The sequence below is a fragment of the Ixodes scapularis genome, unplaced genomic scaffold (genome assembly GCF_016920785.2).
Source record: "Ixodes scapularis isolate PalLabHiFi unplaced genomic scaffold, ASM1692078v2 PGA_scaffold6__148_contigs__length_123643588, whole genome shotgun sequence".
In the NCBI taxonomy this organism is placed as follows: Eukaryota; Metazoa; Arthropoda; class Arachnida; order Ixodida; family Ixodidae; genus Ixodes; species Ixodes scapularis.
In genome coordinates this window covers 54,316,712-54,335,869 of record NW_024609881.1, presented here as the reverse complement: position 1 = coordinate 54,335,869, position 19,158 = coordinate 54,316,712, and the positions used below count along the sequence as shown (strand labels likewise).

Below are 19,158 nucleotides of genomic sequence, written 5' to 3'. Positions count from 1 at the left end.
ACTTGCGCTTTCGCTTGCGTCGTCTCTGCCGCTGACTTTTTCTAATGGCGCCGCCGCACCTAGGCCGTACGGCCGTACTCCGTCCCAGGAGGGCGTGCTTTGAGAACGGCTGGCTTCCTCGGCTCGCGACCGGCGTCGCGCCCACACTGACCACAAACGAGTGGCTGGTGGTCACTTCGCCCACTTACTTTACCGAGCATCAAATGTGTCGTATTGCCTACTTACTTTAACGAGCACCGAGTACTCGCGGCAGTCGTCGGTGGCATCCACGACGCCAACCACGACGGCGGTATTAACCACTTCGCATCTCCGTCCACAGGTTCGTGCCGACACCATTTTGCCGGCATTGTACGAACGTGCTCCAACTATGGCGTTTACTTGTTCGCATACTGTGGGGGAAAAAGGGCGCCTTTTTGTTAGCGATGTTTTTAATAAAAACATATGAGGCGCACGAGGGGAACGGTGGCCGAGTGTACTAGCGCACACCAGATCAGAGGTGCCCAGGTCGCCGTCACCACCGACTCCGCATCCCTTTATTCCCTATTTCTAGCATTTGGCGAGCAAACGTTTTCAACCTACCAGCTCGTGTGTGCACGTTAAATACCCCAGGCTAGCTGTTTTACTACACTGCCCCCCCCCCCCCCCCCCCCCCCCGGAATGTCCTCCAGTCTTTTCACTTTAGCAGAGCGAACACTTGAGAGGAGGCAACTGAATTCGCCTCCTCTCTCGCCCCCTTTCCAGCATTCGCTCTGCTAAAGTGGATAGAGAAAACAAATTTGCGGAGGGAGCTTATACCGCTTTTCTTAGCCTGCTAGTATGGCGCCTGGAATATGTCTGCAACCGGTGTGTTCACCGTGTCCGAAAAAGTGGTCCCTCGATTTCCGCCTGATGGCGTCATAGAAGCGCCATGCTGTAACCTGTCGCGATCCTGGCGGCGTCCCAACAGCTGTGTGTATGTGGTATACGTGGCGGACCCCTGTTCTGCTGCACGTAGCTCTCCAGTCTAACAGTCCACGGAAGCCTAGGCAGCCAGGAGCTGAGACGCCGTGACGACAGCGGCACTCACGTCTGCTCGTAACCTTTGCCGGAACTTCTGCGACACACCACCAAGATCGCGAAATCCGACTGCGTAACACTCCGGCTTCTGTGGCGTCATTTTGTTGCCACTTCGGAGCCACTTTCAATGTATGGGTCTGAGAGGCGTTCCAGGCATCGCACTTGCTACAAAGTATAGAGCGAAAATAGTATACGTTTCAGGGTGACGAAACTTAGCCATGTTGGAGCTCGAAAGCAATCTTGCTATACTTACTCAATAGTAACCTGAAATCGCACAATAAACGCTTTTCCGTCCTCCAGAAGTGTTAAAGCAATTTACATCAGACGAAAAACAATATCACTGGAGTATCCTGGCACCTTAAGCCGCAGTTTCGTATTGTAACTATCCCTATATTTGCGCCCGCTCTGAACTAAGAACCAAAATGGCGGCGCCCACGAGGTAAACAGGGAATGGAGTGCCAATAATGTAAGCGTATAGCTGATTTACTGGCTCTGGTAGGCACCACATAGCAAAGACGGACTTTGTCACTTGGCCACGGTTTCCGGACGACTTGCTTCCGAGTAACTCTTTTCTGTCTGGAAGCTGGTGCTTCGAGTCGAGAGCCATTCCCTAGAGCTGTGGGCTGTGGTGCCTGGTGTCACGGTCTCCGGTGACGTGGACCACCCTCCGAGGGTACCGTTCGCTGTGCTCTGTAACGGAAAAACAAAAGCAAAGAAGCACTCGTAGATATTCACAGTATCGAGCTGTATGCTCTCTTTTTACAATTGAGGCATCCTCTCGAAGATATACTGCAAACACTACGCTCTGCGGCTTTCCTGGCGCCAGCTCCTTGGCCGATACCGCTACTGGAACCAGGTTTATGCCGGAAGTTTTCGGTGAGCACTCGAAAAAAAATTAACATAATAAAAGCAAAAAAAGGCTGCGTGACACGCGCGCCAATGTCAGCATTGGCGGAAGAGGGAAGGAACAGCCGTTCAGGATGAAGCGGTGGCGCTACTGCTGACACTGAGATGCGGCGTCCGCTTGCGTCCGTCGCCGTTCGGGTGATTTCTTGCTCCGCGATTATGTATCGCGTGCTATATATGCGCCCCTGAAAACTCTTCTGAAAGTTTACACATGTTGATTTTGGACATGTGACTAACGTAACAGAAGAATAAACCTCCCGATGCTTTTGTCGTCGTCGTCATCGTCGGGAACGGCGAAGAGGGAGGCTTTCTTATCCTTCGTTTTCGCAGAAATGTATCTCGTGGTGCATCTGGGAGCAAAGCAGTGTGTTTGCCGTTTTGCCATCGCGGTAGTCTCGACGCATGGGGCTATCGGTGGTAGGGAGCGCTGCTGTCGTCGGGACGCAGGCTCGTTCGTTCTCGTTGAGGAGACGGCATGCCTCGGTAAAACCGCTGACTGCCGTCGCATTCCGGGCCATTGGATTGTTAAACCCGTTTTTTGATATTCCTTTGAAATGTGTCCAACTTTGTCGGCTAATGTCATGGTGGTGTTGGCCAGTTTGCACAGCGCCAGTGTGTCCTCACTTTATGTGATGTACTTTTCTTCGACACCTCGTGCTCGGTAGGCAAGGCGTCCCTCGACTATAGTTGTCTTCTTTGTGTGAGAGTGAACTCGTCAAGAAATTTCTCCGTAAACCAGCCCCACGAGACGAAGACATAGTTGTTGTTATACTAAGCCACTGCTGGGTCCTTCAGGTAGAAATAGGCTTTTGCACGCTGTGGGAGTCGCGGAGCCATTTGGTGACGTCCCGGTCTACAGCGCCAGAGAAACAGCGCCAGAGAACAAGGGTGGGTTTCGCTGGCGGATGGTGACGGTTGGAGCCGGCATTGTTCCAGAACTCGGCGAGGAGGGCTGCAGTTGCTGGCCCGATCGGAGTTCCGTGTTGATGAGCAGAGCCTGCAGCAGGGGTCGTTGCGCCTCCATCAAATAATACGCGGTATTGAGACAGGACAAATACATCTGATACCATGAGATTATTCTGGCCTTAGAGTTATTGGTACGTATCCAAGGACACGGACATCAAATTTCCCTACCTCCAGTTAACATGTGCGGAAGCAAATATTGGGAAAATGTTCCTGTACCGAGAAGAGAAGTAAACGGGAAAATAAGGAGTTTTAGTAAGTCGTTCCGATACCTCCGATAAAGATACCCGATGAAGATATGATGCATGTACAAAACGGTCAGGAAATATCGGGTATCGTTGTCGGAGGTTTCAGAACGATCTATAAAAACTCCTTGACGGTCATGGTTCCCAAAGGAAGAAGCGTCTTGGCGGACATTTCCCTGCGAGCTGTCTTCTGGACGGCAAAATAAAACTGCCAATGAAGATTTCTTTCCGTGAAACTTCTATGTTTCTTTTATAACATCCCCAATGCGTGTTTTTTTTTTTTTCGTTTTTTTCTGATTTTGATAAAACCGTCTCGGGGGTCGGTTTTCGGTGTTTAGCGCGGAATATGACGAAAACCTTTACAACCAGGATCCCTGGTTTTCAAATAGAAATGAATAAATAAATAAAAGCCACTCGCCGGTAGATTTCACGTCAATTCAGCTTTATCTGAAAAAAAAAAAAAATGAGGTCACAACAAGAAAATGAAGCACAACATAAACTTCATAAGATTACAAGGTCATTGGTCATTAGAAGATGCAACTTCAGTTTCCCTCGCAATCCTGAACTATTGACAATTAAGGGGTTTGCCTCTTAGCCTGTCAAGTTTTCTTCAGGACGACGGGTCATGATACCCGGATCTTGTTAATTTTGTTTATGAATTTTTGAAAACTGAGAACAAAGCAAAAATCAATTTTTGAATTTCAGAGAATTGGGAATCTATCTAACTAAATTCGGATAAACCCAAAATTTTCATCGAAAATTAAACTCCGAAAAATACCACCCGACTTTCGCGAGAAATAAGCTCAGAAAAACACGAAATCCTATATATAACACATTCTGCGTGAAAAAAAAAAAGCTTGACAGTGCCGTTTTGCACGACACCGAAGAATGGGCAACAGTAAAGACTGTTTGCGCGTACCGGTTCGACGCTGGTTTCGACCAGGGTAGACGTGGGCGGCGGCAGGTAGACGGGCGGCTCCGGCACGGGCTCCCTGCGCGGTACCTTCCGCTCGAGCAGTTGCAGCGTGGCCGCGCTGGTCGGTCCCGTTAGCCGACTGCTCAACAGCCGGGCTGGCACCAGCGCCAGGAACTCGGACGCGCTCTCCGGCCGGGGACCGGCGCCCTGCAAGAACATCGTCCCTATTGTCCTCGTCCATTTGCCGAGCTCAGTCAGCGGAATGGTCAAACTGCGGCTGGAGAACCACATGCGGCGGCTCTTCGCGGGTCCAAGTCGCGGGAACGTCACCTAGAATAATCACAGCCTGCGCACTAGAATTTCGACAGCTTCACAGTCGGATCGAGCGAAGATGCCGATTGGAAACGAGTGCCGCGTCAGCGTTCGGTTGGTCCTCGTGTCCAATCAACCATAGCCTCTTCTATACTCACAAGGCCTGGCAGTTCGACGACGGGGCCATAGGGTGCCCGGTAGCAGATTTGGAGCGCGAGGATCTGGTAGCACAGAGCATCAAAGAGCCATTTCTCGCTAAATCTGGACGTGAGCGCGCAGCTTTTGCAGCGGCGAGGACCCGAAATGGCATTCGTTCGCTCGGGAGAAGTGTGTTTTGACGTCTCGCCACAGCGGGGCGCCAGTCACGTGGCTCTTCTCTCATCCACTGTCTGCCGCTCCACCTTTGCCATTTTGGTGGCCGCTTCTCGTAGCGATCTGCCAAGCTTTGTCAGTATATAGGAGGCTTTGACTTAATGCGTCGGGGGACACTGGCATCCGGATCCGGTCCAGTTGCTGATCTGGCTCAATTCGACTGGGATGACGTTTCATACGGAGGAAGAGGAGAATGTTCCCGGACCTAGTTTATTCTTAAGTGGTGTCGTTTAAGTACGGTTTGCTGCTTCTTGGTTAGCATACCCCACATTACCCTTAGATCAGAAGGCATGTTGCATGCCTTGCGGGACCATACATACTACGCCAGACGAGCCAGATAAGTGCATCAGGGTCAGTAATTGAGTAATCATGCATGCGTTTGTACCGTGACTATGCCCTTACAGCAATAAATATGCCAAGGATCTTTTTTTAGAGTGTCTTCGTTATTAAAATAGTTAATCTTTATAGTTCTTTGCCCATGTGCATCAATCAGGACACCGTCCTGGCTATCCAGAGGCAAATAATAAAAAAAGCCTTCCGCCTTGAGATTAAACCGGGGACCTCCAGCCCGTGAGGCGCACGTAATAACCACTGCACAACAAAAACTATCTTATCTCTGTCTCTCTTTATGCATATGCATATTTCTTTAATACAGAACAAAGTCACATACAGGTTCTTTATATAGTTCGCATTAACTCGAGGGGTTCAAAATTATCAGTTCTCACCTCTAATACGAAGCCTCCAATCTACTTACACCTAACAACATGCAGGTTATGACGTAAGAAAATACAGGATTGTACAAAAAAAAAAAAAAAAGAAACCCGGGTCAAAAATAAAAACACCACCATGGCCAAAAATTTATCATACACCCATTTTAAACGTGCTCAACTTGGATAAAAGCACGATAGGCTCATGCAAACATCAAAGAGGGTAAACTACCCTAAGCCAGGAGGGCGTTCCTCCTATGCGCTCACTAGTTTGGCAACTTCTTCAATAAAGAGAGACGTCTTACGTGGCGGTACAGCAATTCTATCGATCATGCGGCACTTCCAGAGGCTGCACAATCCCAAGGGCATGAATAAATGATGCGACAATTTTGTGCGTTTCAACTGAAACAAGCCGTGTGCTGTGTTTCGTAAAATCAATATCCTATTTTAGAGTTCGTCGATGAACATAAAGAAGTCGATTTTTTGCCGCACTATGGCGTGGAAAGGCAAGGTCTTAGAGTCCTTGCAGAAGGGCTCTATGCCAAACCAAAAATCATTGGGTTTGTTTTTGTAAGCAAGGACTAAGTGACCTTGCCGTAGGCAAGGTCACTTAGTCCTTGCCTGAAGGTTGCTCTAGGTCAGACCTAAAGACAGAATGTTTGTACTTTAGATTTCTGGTTTAGACAAAGATTAGGAGTCCTTTCCTTAGGGCTCTATGCCTTTACGCCAGACATAAAATTTTTAGGTTTGTTTTTATGTCCTGGCCTCAGGGCTCTAAGCCTTTATGACACACCTAAAGCCACTATTTTTGTCCTTTAGACTTTGCCGTAGGCAAGGATTCCAAGTCCTTCCCCAAGAACTCTAAGCTTTTATATCATACCTAAAGTCACTAGATTATCTTCATAGGTTTTTAGCTTGAGCACGGTATTAGAGTCTTTGCCTTAGGGCTTTAAGCTTCTACGCAAGACTTGTCACTAGGTTTGTTCCCTGGATGTTTGGCCTAGACAAGGTCATCGAGTTTTTGCCTCATGGCTCTAGGCCTTTACGCCAGACCGAAAGTCACTAAGTTAGTTTTTTGTGTGTTTGGCCTAGGTTGCCTAGGCCTAGGCCTTAGAGTCTTAGCATCAAGGCTCTAAACCTTCTAGTCAGACCTAAGGTAAGGAGGTTTGTTTTCTCGCACTTTAACCTAGGAAAGTTTCCAAAGTTGTTGCGTCAGGGCTCTTATGCCAACTCTTAGTCAGGCTTGTTCACAAGTCTTAGAGCCCATGACTTAGGTTTCTAAGACTTTATGTCAGATCTAAAGTCACTAGGCTCGTTTTTTGGGTCTCTGGCCTAAGCAAAGTAATAGAGTCCTTGCCTAAAGGCTCCAAGTATTTTACGCAAGACATGAAAACCCTAAGGCAAGGACTCCAAGACACGACCCTAGAGAAAGTCCTAGAATTCTTTCCTTAGGGTTCTAATCCTCTATGTTATGAGTATAGTAATTAGGTTAGTCGTTTAGATCTTCGTCCTATTCCGTATTTTCTGTATGCCTGCGCGTTGTTAAAAAATAAGCCAGATACCTCTTCTATGGAGGGAGAAACAGGCGTCGGGGTGAGATGCTTCTTGGCCACCCAGACCGACGCTGCAATGACAAGGGCCGTGGCAACGAAAAGGGCAGACACAGCGCACAGCAACGGCAGGGAGTATGGGTGACCTGCGTGGACGTCCTGGCTCCTCACTGGCAGTCATCATCTTTATAATATCGCGATTATAAAAATAGCTTTTCAAGAAGTTACATCCGTCAGCAGAAAGAGTAGCAATACAGGAAATATAACAAGATGTATGTGCCGTCTTAGGGGTACATGCGCTCCATTACATGTGTTGATTATCACAAGAAAAATATAAACAATTTGACAGGTTTTTAACAAGATGTAGAATAAATTTTATCTTCTAATTTGTATTACGTGAATAGTAAACGCCCAATAGGCAATCTCGGACATCCGACGAATGGCGGGCTAGATCACCCTGTATATAAGAGAACTTGGGAGCACAATCTTTCACCAGTATTGTTGTAACGTCAAGGTCAATAATTAAAGAGAGCCCGGGGTGTGATCGGACTGAGCCCTTCGTTGAGTACTCTGATCAAAACAGTACACGCTCTTAATTAGTGACTTTGTTGCATTTCAGCGCAAATATAGTAAAATGCCTAAAGTTCAGAACCAATACAATATTTGTGGCGCCCTTTATAGAACAACTCCGCTTTTTACTAGGCTTTTCTGCTTTCGAATATGCGAGGCACACTTTGGTATGCTGTGTTCAACTCACCCTTCGGTGGACTTCATTCAAAACTACAGATTACGAGGTCCAATCACGAGTCACCTAGAAACCCCGCGGTACCGACGGTAATACGCAAATTGCAGCTGTATACCACGGGCTGCTTCGTGATTGGGCGTGGCAGCCCGTAGCTTCCGCTCTAATCCATCACACGGTTAGACCCTGTACAGAAAACTGCACATGACTTGTATTGACGTCGCATTGGCAGCCATCGTGGTGGCCTTGCTGCGGAGTACGTATGTACCTTCTGCAGCATGCGTTTTGTGAAGCGAATATATATATATATATATTTCTTTTTTTTAGAAAAGAACGAGTAGGAATTATTACAAGAATGATGCTATGACGCAAGGTGCAGGTCACATATCTCGGTAAAGCTTTCAAGTGAGAAGAGGCACAGTCGTGAAATAAAAGTAATGACAGGTTACGTTATTTTAACGTCATATATGACGCGTTTTCTTTGAACGAATGGAAACTTGTTCCAAAAGTGAGAAGGCACGAGGAACGAGCCCTGACTCCTAATTTCAAGAAAGGAGCACAGATCACTGTGTTATATGGTGGCACCTCACCAGATAAGGTGTGCTGATCACCTCTTAAGCAATCTTGTTGCTCAAATCCATCGTTGCCAATTATCTGAAGCTTTAGCCGGAATCGCAGAAAGCGCTTTTTTGTCCTCCAGAAATCTTGAAACAATTAACGACAGATAATGGCGATATTATGTGAGCTTCTTCAACACACACACACACGCACACACACACACGCACGCACACACACGCACACACACACACACACACACACACACACACACACACACACACACACACACACACACACACACACACACACACACACACACACACACACGTTTGTAAGCTTTTCAGATTTGTTTAAAGAAAGCCGTAAAAGTCACACTCATGCGGTCTGTGCAGGTGGGCCATTATGTGGGTGGCTAATCTCTGCGATGAGTCGGCTAATTAATTAAAATTCGTTTATTAGCTTTTTAATTAGTGAAAATAAATGGACATGTGGTTCCATCTAGAAACTTATTGAGCGTCATCGAAAACCACTAAATCAGCTCTTTTTAGAACGACTTGATGCTCGTGAGAAATTCGGGGGCGCACCAAAGTTACCACCCGTGCCGCAGACGCAATGCTAGTCGTGGCGGAACGCGGAGGATTCGATTATCATCGCGTAACTATCGCCAATTGCACCTGATCTTCCCGCTCTACACTGTGCAACAAAATGGAGGCGCCCACAAGACAATCGTGGAATGGATTGTCTATGCCCTAAGCGTAGCCTACTTAGTGGCTCTAGTGGTACCCACCTCCGGGTGGCAGCAAGGTCCTTGTGTTTGTGGTAAAGACGGCGAGACGATTTCCGTCCAGGTCGGACACGACGGCAGTGCCCCGGTTTACCCTGTCCCGGAGTTCCCTCCTGGCCGCCAGTAGGGCGCTGCGGTCAAGCTCCAGGGTGGGCGTCTTGACGGGAACGAGGTCGGCCTGCACAAGCACGCTGCCTGCGGGGGGACACGCGGCGTCAATCGGCTGCCAATTTGGTGCAGATCCTGCTGAGCGCTTATCCTTGGCAGCATGCATTACGCACGACCGAATTTGTTTTATTGTGTAAGAACAGGGAGGAATGAACGCTAGCACGGAGCAATGACGTTACGTCCACTGACGTCTTATCAGCTGTGGGTGCCTTGCTCGTGAGCATGTACCTTCTGCCGGCAGCCTACATTTCGCACCAGCTAGAGTTAGTTTTCCTCGGCAGTAATAAATACGGTGCGTTCCAAATGGCGGCCAGGCTCTTTAAATCGACCGCAAAAATCGGCTTCTTAACCTATCGCGTTCCGATTTTGGACAGTGTTGGCCACTGGTGGTGCATTGCTTCTATAAAATAAAACGTGACGTCGGGGGGGGGGGGGGGGGGGTCACGTGACCTGGAGAGGGGTCACGTGACCTCGGGGTAGAGGGTCCACGTGGGGGGTCACGTGACCCTCTCCCGTGACCTCGGGGAGGGGGGTCACGTGACCCCCAGAGAGAATTTTCCGCTAGATTTAGCGGGGAAATTTTTCCGCTAAATTTAGTGGGGAAGATTTTCCGCTAAATCTAGGGAGGAAATTTTTCCGCTAGATTTAGCGGGGAAAGTTTCCGCTAAATCTAGCGGGGGAATTTTTCCGCTAGATTTATGGGGAATGTTTTCGCTAGATTTAACGGGGAAATTTACCCATAATGCACCACGCGGTTACGCCGACGGCGACGCCGACGGCGACGCCACTCAAGCCGGCAACGGGCGCCTAAGAGCTGCGCTCTAAAAGCCTTGATATTTTGTGGAGACCTGAACCTAAATACTAGCAATTAATCGCGCCACCTTCCGGTCGTGAGTGCTGTGACAAATGGCGTGGCGATCGCTAGAGGGCCTTCATCCTTTACCTCAATGTCTGTCACTGTCCACATAGCCGCGTGGATGTAGCAACCTTTTCGCGTCCATTATGGCGGAAGAAAAAAATTGTGAATCTGCAGCTTCAGGGAATTTCCTAACCAATCGATGTACATGATTGACGAGGGGCTCAGGGATCGTTTACTTTCGGTCCTCTACGACCACCCTATATATACTTCGTTCACTCCTAAGATGCCAGTGCGGTGGAAGCTACATGCTCGTTGGTCCAGTCATACGCCCACGTTTTGCCACCTGACTACGCTTCCGCCCGTGTCCACGCAGGAAGAGCGGGGTCAGGTAATAAAACGGGGGCGCAGGATAGGTCAAGCGAGCGCGTAGCTCCCATAGCACTGTCAACTTAGGCGTGTAACGAAGCTGCTGCGATTTGCTCAAGGCGCGGCAAGTTTCCGGCATTGCTTTGCGAAAGTGACGCTCGCACAGCTGCTCGGGGCGAAGGATTGCTAAGCCCCGGGGGCTCTCGTTGCGTTACGAGATGTATAAAGTACTTTTCTGAAGGGTCCGGAAATGGAGCTTCAATTACGAAACCGGTAATGGACATGGGTCAATATTTTCTTCGTCGAATGTCTCGCGTCCTGCTCATAGATTTTTCACGGTATGTGTCCAGATGGGATCTCGAGCTACGTATTGTGGAGTTCGGCACTCGGAAAGCTAAAGGAGGGCCCACTTTGCTTGCCATGGTTTCGGCGTGCCTGGCGGTCTATACACCATTACGGGTGCTACTTTCAGCGCCATAATTAGGCTGCTATGGTATGTATGCTTCTTTTGTGTTCTTCACTCCAAGACATCAGCCATGTGTTGTGCACTTGTACAGCATACGACTCGAAATGTAAAGCGAGCGAGATACAACTGAGGCTAAAACAAATAATAATAATTAAGCAATTTGACTGCCTCATATTCTTGGACTGGGTCCTTTTGAGGACTGACATGGAGCTACAAAAGCGCCGGCTAATGATCTTATTATTACTCGTTGATTCAGAATATTCGAAACATTCATGTAAATAGTGTAATTTTTAAAATGACGGTCCCTTAGCCAAAGGTTCCTTTATGACCGAGTAAATGGGGTAGTTGGTTCTCCCAGAGTGCAAGTGAGAGCTGCACAGTGAAGCCCACTGAGGGAGCTACTGGAGGCACTGTCATCGCGGCATTCAAACGGTGGTACAGCTGTGCGATTGAATATTTTGGGCTGCAACAAGATTGTTTGCTAGTATGTTTTCGAGTTGGATTGTAGTATTGTTCATAATGTGGCGTGCGAATACCTGTTCCGATAGAACAATGCTGTGTCCTGTTTATTCGTGAGCTAGATTTAAAGTTATATTAATTCGATTTTGATTTTGGCTATCCATGAAACTGTGATCAGACGCACACACAGGCAATACGGAATCATCCGGTAGTTTCAGGGCAAACGGAAAGCAAGAAAATGCCTTACCTGGACGCACGCGCACGTTGCGTATTGCCGGCATGGGCACCCTGAGAAGCGAGCTCAACTGTCGACGCATGTGCTCTCGGAATTGCCACTCCCGTCCACGCACGCAAGAGCCATAGTCTGCATCAAGAGCTAGGACCACTGGAACGGAATTTATGTTTGGTTTCAGACCTGGAGGATTGTCCGGACGTGAATCGCCTCCCGCACCTTCCGTTTTCTGTGTACTCTGTCCCGGTAAAAGCGTAGACATCGTGCTTCGTTTTGGAGATGTCTGTCCGGGGGTTGCTGCTTGAGACACGGTAATGTCTGTTGACACTACATTTGTGACTGGTGGTCTCAAGGTGGAACTGAATGTCGCTCCATCTGTTGAAATGCCAGTGGTTTGTGCGCTTGTTGGTTTCTCTTCGTTTATCCCGTTGCTTGTAGTGTGATTGCTGTTAACCCCATCACTTCCAGACTCTGGCATAATGCCGGTCTTCTTAGTAGTGTATGTCGTTTCTTTCAGCCGGGTGGTCTCTCTGCTAGTGGTCTGCGTAATGGGTATGCCTGTTGATTGCGTCCACACATGTTCTGTAGTTTGCTTTTCTTTACTAGGAGCGTCAAATGTAAATTTATCGCTTGTGGAACCATCGCTTGCGGTTTCTTCTGTTACAGGCTTGTCATCCTTGGGCTCGTGAGTTGAGCACTTCTCGTTGGGACATTTGTCGGTTTCTTGGTTAATCGTTTTCTCGCGTGTGGTGGCTGCTACCGAAGTCGTGTACTCTAGAGTAAGTGCATCGCTGGTTGTGTTACTTAGAATGCCTGTTCCTGCATTGACAGTTTTTGTGTTAGTAAATGTCTCTACAGTGCTCATATAAAAATTTGTTTCGGTAAAGTTAGTGCTTCTCGCACTGCTTGAGTCTGTTAGAATGCTTTGTGTGTCAATGGCAGCTCCAGTGCTACCTGTAGAAACAGAAGCACTGACTAGTTCTTCACTTGTGTTTGTTATTTCATCGTCGACAGTTCGCCCAACGGCAGATTCTTCACCGGTGGTAACATGACGTTTAGTATTTATACGGGTCATTGCTTCTGAAATAGTGCTTCCCGTTGTTGTGAGCACTTCTTGACTGTCCGGTGAAGGGGTCATGCCAAGACCAGTATTCCTTGAATTAACTGTTGTTTCATCAAAATCCTCTGTGGCGATCATGCTTACGCTAGAACTTTTCAAGTCACTGGTTACTTTTTCAGCATCCAATGAAGTGGCAGTGTCGGCACCGGTAACACCTACATCAGTATTTGCTTTGTGAAAATCAGAAGAAACGGTGATGCTTACTCTGTTGCTCCACGAATCAGTGGTTGCTTGTTCATTATCAGATGAAACAGTCGTGCGCATCCCAGTTTCTTCCGAGCTTGTGATAACTTCACCGAAGCCTGCAGAAATGCTTGTTTCCGAATCAATTGTCACTTCGTCAGTATCCGATGAAACGCTCATGCTATTTGTGCTGGAACTCACTGAACTAGTAATAATTCCATTTGTATCCGCCAGTGTGATGTTGCTCGAACTTGCTTCTATTGAACTGGTGCTCACTTCCTCAACATCCGCAGTAGATATCATGCTATCATCGGAACTTTCTGAATATGTCGTCACTTCGTCAGAATACTTTGTTCTGGTCGTGTTAACGCCACTCTTTCGAAGAGTAACGTTGTCGTAATTTATCGATGTGCTTATCTCTATTGAATTACTAATTGAACCAGTATTTACGTTATCGACGTCTGATGATACAGCCATGCGTACGCCGGTACTCCATGAATAAGTGGTTACTTCGCCAGAATCAACAGGAGAGTTCACGTAGGCTCCAGTTCCCTGTGGTGTAGTAGTAACAACAGCAGCACTCTTAGTTGTGGTTTTAAGTGCACTGGTGGTATTTAAATCTCTGGTCACTTTGTCAGTATTATCTGACGCGTTCACGCTGTTCCTACCAGTGCTCCTTGAATATGTAAATTGATTTGTATTATCCGCCGAGGCGTTTAAGCTGGAATCTTCATTCCCGGAACTGGTGCTGACTTCATCTATATTCGGAGGTGCCGCCATACTTGAGCCAATATTTCCTGAAGTAGTGGTCACCCGAACCGTATCCGCCATTGCGGTCATGGCCGCTTCTGTCTTCATAAAAATAGTGTTCACATGAAAATTCGTCGAGGCGGTTGTATATATGCCGGCGTTCCTTGAACCCGTCGTTGAATTATCAAGATCGGTTGCATCGGACTCACCTGGGTAAGTACTGCCCGAATTATCAGTATTCATTACATTTTTCACAGCATGAGTATTCGCTGAAGTGGTCAGGATCTTGGCGGAGTTCCCTGTCATAGCGGTTACTTCGTCCATTCTCGCGGATGGGATTAGACCTGCGTAGTTGCTATTTAAACCAGTGGTTTCTTGATCAACACTTGCAAAGGTGGGCGTGTTTCTATCGCTGTTCTTTAAAGCAGTGTTTGCACCGTCAACGTCCGCGGATATGGACATGTGAGTGGTAATTTTATAGGGATCCACCGAATCGGTCACGGCAGCGCTGGTACAATCTAAATCACAGGGTGTGACCTCAGCAGTATCTGATGACGCGGCAGTGTCTTCATCTTCGGTTTCTAAAATAGATGGACCTAGATATACCGTAGTGTCAACGCTACTGCGTTCAGAGTCCGTGGTTCTTTCACCACTACCGCCAGTCCAATCATGTGCTGTATGTTCGCTGGTGGGCACCACACTGCTAGCTTCTCTGATTTTTGTTTGTGTACCACTTCTTACTGTACTGCTTGTTGCTGTGTCAATGTCTCTAAGGCTAGCTGTCTCTCTAGTATCAGTTTTCATTTTAACGGGTTCTTTTCTTTCACTTAAAGTTGTTTCATTGTCCTCTTCCGAACTTGATGCTTTTGTGCTCATTGCCTGTGCAGACCTTGTTCCGATGCCTGTTCTTTCTGTGACAGCTGATGTTTGTTCTATCGGTCCTTCGGTAGTAAACTTCGTGCTCGCAACGGCAGTTTGGACGCTTCGAATGACTACTCTCGCAGTATACTTGTTGGCAGTTGGTATACTTTCGACGAGTTCAACCGTAGTGGCTTTAGTAGACGATTTCTTTGTCACTTCGGCTTGCAAGGGGCTGACTTTCTTTGGAGGTACATTTTGTTGTATTTTCCGCAATGTAGTGTATCCGGTGTTCTGCAAAATAATGTTCTTAGACAACGTGCTTAAAACAGCGTAATCCTTTGTTGGCCCGTCCTTGTCCTGTGGTTTAAATGGCATGACTGAAGGTAAGACTCCAGTTGGTTCCGGTTTCTTGACATTGCTGGGTGTTGTGTGCGCCAAAATTCCATGCTCTGCCTCCTCGGACGTTGGCTCCAAAGTGACAGGAGTGGTTCTGTGAATAGGGACGTTGTCTGGATGCATTGATTTTGCAGTTATGGATACTTCCACGTCACTTCTTCTGTCTCTCGTTCTTGAGTATTGTCCAGAAAGGACAGGAGAAATAACCATGAACGCCAGGATAGCACATTGGAGCGGGACAGCACTAGAAAAGAGGAGGAAAATAATTACTTGATTTTTGACATGTACTGTGTCTTGTGAAATCTGTTTAGGTTGTTCATGAGCTAAAGTTAACGCACATACGCTGTTACTAATCAAAGCTAGGAATAATAAATCTTTTACCTGAAAGTTAGCCTTCAATATTTATTTATTAATTGGTAACATACGGCCGGTCGGAGGTCGAGGCAGGTCGTAGGTATGTTAAGAGTAAAAAAAAAAGTATTGCATTACCAATAAAAACAGAAACTTGCACTATTTACCACACTCGTCGATACAGTTAACAAATATAGAGTTCTTAAAAGAGACCACCTTGAAGCAACCGGGCAAAATAAATATGTTATGTTTCGGTCAAATTATTTTATCAAAGTCTGGAGATGTTAACATTATCCTGGCACTTATGATACTACTAGCGAAAGATTCTTTGGAGGTTATTCGTTTTCCTCTATTTAAAACATAGAAGATATCCGCGAGGAAACTGAACCCTGTTTTTCGCGCAGCAAAAATGCGCTAGACATCGTGGAAAACTCAAACTCCGTCAGAACGGAGCCCCATGCCGTTCGAGCAAGATGCCAAAGTTTCAACAATTACCATTACCGGAATAAAAAGCCAGAAGTGACAAACTGCTTTCGTGTATGGGAGGACGTCGTCCGTGAAAAGCAAAACGGAATGCCGCTGTTTGCGACCGCATCTCAAAGATGGCGCCATTTGTTCTCGAGGCTTCCCGCGCTTTTTCGCTTGACTAAACCAAATGACTGACGGCAAAGTTACAATACCTCACAAAGGTATTGTACCCTTGTCCCAACTTTGTCGTTTGTTAATAGAAAGAAACAAAACTAAATAAAGAATATGAAATTGTAGTCACTCGGTCTTTTTTATGAAAAGGCGTCCGGATAAATACCGAAGCAGACTATGTCTGCTTCTGTCTTCACAAACACCCACAGTCACCTACGCGCACCTGCAATGATTGTTTATGTCCAGTTTTATTTAATTACCAACTGGCGTTCCTTAGGCAGCAGTTAACGCGCAAACAACTGAACCAGGTCGTATTATCGAAATGGGGACCTTTAAAACGGTAAAGCTCAAGGTCTTCTTGGAGTTTAGCTTACGGCCACCTTCCAAGTCGGTGATCTGGACGTGGTCCCGGCGCTTTGCAGAAGAAAGTAGCGTCAAGTACAAAAACTTTCAGTTTCCTTTTCAAAAGGAAGAGCTCTGCTTCGCCATCGTCGGTGCCTTCGAGGCAGATCCCCATTTGCCTTTGCAAAAAGCCGGGCGTTTGTTCGATGTATTCAAGCACACCGTGCGCAAAGCTATCGGCGAGATGCGCCCGTACAAGCTTGGCCTGATTTAGGAGTTTTTGCCCGGTGACTACGAGAAACGACTTGACTTTTGCCGGGACGGGCTCCTCAGGATTGCACAAGATCCATAACATCTGCAGTTTTTGCTGTTTAGTGATGAGGCGACATTTCATCTGGACTGGCAGGTCAACACCCAGAACTGGAATTGGAGTTCGATGAGTCCGCACTGGACGCTCGAGAGGGTTTTGCAGTCGCCGAAAGTAACAGTCTGGTGCGGAATCTGAAAAAAGGACGTCGTTGGCCCCTTTTTCTTCGACAGCAACTTGTCTGGAGACACCTACCTGAAGATGATGCAGGATGAGTTTCTTCCCGAGTTGGGAGCACTGCTCATGCAGCGGAACGTATGCATTCTTATGCAAGAATGCAACCCGCTGGGCGACAAGTGTAATGCACTGGCTTAATTAACGCCATCTTCCCAGGACGGTGGATGGACCGGTGACCGCCGAAGATGCCGTGGCCGCCCCGATGGCCAGACCTCACAATATGCGACATTTTCGTTTGGCGGTTTGTGAAGTCCCAGGTGTAAAAAACCCGCATCCCCACGCTCGACGCGTTCAAGCAGCGCATCGAGGCAGCATTGCTTTCATCACGGACGAGATGCGAGCTGTGGCACTCGGAGAGTACGAGACCAGACTTGGGCTCTGCACTTGGCGCCTAGGATGCCACGTCGAAGCTCTGGTTCTGACTGAAGTAGAGCTCTAGGGCCCTGCTTAGAACTGATCTGACAACAGTCTACGAGACCAACTTACACCTTCCTGTCAAGTGTACGGCTTATTTATTTTATGACCCCGATGAAGGACTTTTTCAGGGCTGCCAGTTGTCGCCACGGAGCCTATAGACACTCTCGTCGCGGCTGCTGTCCCGTGTCTTTAAGTTCCTATGGAAAGAAGATTGTTTTGTAAGCGCCCTCTTTTCTCCTCACATATTGCTTCATCTTTTACCTTCATGTTATGCAGTCCGGTGTCACACACTATGTCCAACCAGCAAATCAGTGAAAGGCTCGCATCACAAGAGTAAAAATGCCGAGCCAGCTGGTGAAGCAACAGAATATCTTAATTCAGGATAAACAAATACATTATACAAATACACATTCTAGCGAGCCTAACCTGGGTCACGAAAAGTCTAACAACAACCTGGAATTTTACCCAAACCGAGACGTAAGAAACGATGCCAATGTACTGTGCCGCAAACCGACAGAGCGAAACCGAAACTAACCAAAAACACTTGGCCGATGGAGGCGCCATTTGTGAGATGTGGTTGCAAACAGTGGCATTCCGTCTGCAGCTTCTCACGGACGGCGTCCTCTGATAGACGAAAGCAGTTGTTCACGTCTAACCTTGTATTCCTGTAATAATAACTGTTGAAATTTTGGCATCTTGCTCCAACGGCTGGGGCTACGCTCTAACATAATTTGAGCTCTCGCGACGTCTAGTTTATTTTGGCTGTGCAAAAAACGGGGTGGTTTGGTTTTCTCGCAGACATCCTGTATTTTTGGGCCTTGTAAAAACAGGATGTGCAAAAAAAAAAATCTAGAATGACTCTTCTGGTCTATCTACAAAATTGTCTTACATACTGGGGGCTTGGTATGTCGTTGCCTCAATAAAAATCAATATATACTAAGTACTATCGTTCATATCTTAGGATACCCGAACTCGTTAAAGGCTTAAGCCTGATGTGATTCTTTTCTGTTTGATATGTTATGATGTCCCAAGACCGATTCAAACTTTTAATTAATAAACTCAAAATTAAAAAAAAAAAAAAAAAGAGAAAAGAACAACAAAGCGTGGCTGTAGTTACCGAGAAACGCAGGGTGTTGAGAGTCCTGAGCATGTTATCAATATTGGCATGCAGTCAATGAGGGTGCAGCATTAGCCGTTGAAAACACCCGTGAGCGATTCACGCGTAAGCGAGAAGGGTAAAGATTTGATTCCTCTCATGAAAAAAAGAGACAATCCGTAAAAGCTTTACTAATAAGGCATTTGCCGGTCAGTGATACGGCCCGGGGGGGGGGGGGGGGGGGGGGCATATGTAGGTGGCTATTTGCCACAATAAGTATAATTAACAAAAAAAAATGTTCAATAACTTTTTTTATCAGTGAGGATGAAAATTTGGTCTCAATTATAATTTTTCTGAACTTAATCGAAAACCGCTAAATCTGCAATTTTTTTACAAATACTTTGAGCGTTGGGGAAGGGCGGTAAGGCGGTAAAGTTCCCATTCAACGGGGCTTGCGGCGAGAAAACGCGGATGATAAGAGACGGAGAAAAGTGCGCAGGGCCGAGTCATGGCACCGAGTGATAACTTCGAGTCTCTCCTAAAATTGACTGATTCAGCAGTTTTCGATTACGCTCAGAAAGTTCCTAATTGGAAACATATGTTAGGGTTCACTCATAAAAAAGCTAATTAACATATCTTCGTTAATTAGTCGACTTATTGCGACGATTTTTCCACTATATTTTGCCCCCTTGGCCGTGTACCTCAATTGCACAAACCGCATTAGCGTAGCTTTCAGGGATTAAAAAAAAAATCTTTGAAGACTAAAAAGAAAACGTATAAATTAAGAGAGTGTTTAAA

General features: G+C 46.9%; 1 protein-coding gene across 1 annotated transcript; it reads right to left on the bottom strand.

The window, feature by feature from the left end:
- Positions 1-1,523: 1,523 nt before the first annotated feature.
- LOC121838489 lies at positions 1,524-14,950 on the bottom strand. Its single transcript, XM_042294767.1, has 6 exons — positions 14,743-14,950; positions 13,924-14,295; positions 9,115-9,306; positions 7,040-7,173; positions 4,090-4,293; positions 1,524-1,746 (listed from the first exon to the last, which is right to left on the bottom strand). Exons 1-6 carry the CDS (start codon positions 14,948-14,950, stop codon positions 1,582-1,584), a joined length of 1,275 nt encoding a protein of 424 aa, XP_042150701.1. The 3' UTR covers positions 1,524-1,581.
- Positions 14,951-19,158: the final 4,208 nt, after the last annotated feature.

Bases quoted from the DNA above. Each gene is read 5' to 3' on its own strand.
- LOC121838489 (XM_042294767.1), bottom strand. From the start codon at position 14,950: ATGCCATTTAAACCACAGGACAAGGACGGGCCAACAAAGGATTACGCT. The intron at 4,294-7,039 runs GTATCTGGCTTA...ATGTTCTTGCAG, and splicing joins TTTCTCCCTCCATAGAAGAG to GGCGCCGGTCCCCGGCCGGA. The intron at 1,747-4,089 runs GTACGCGCAAAC...TTTCCGTTACAG, and splicing joins TCGAAACCAGCGTCGAACCG to AGCACAGCGAACGGTACCCT.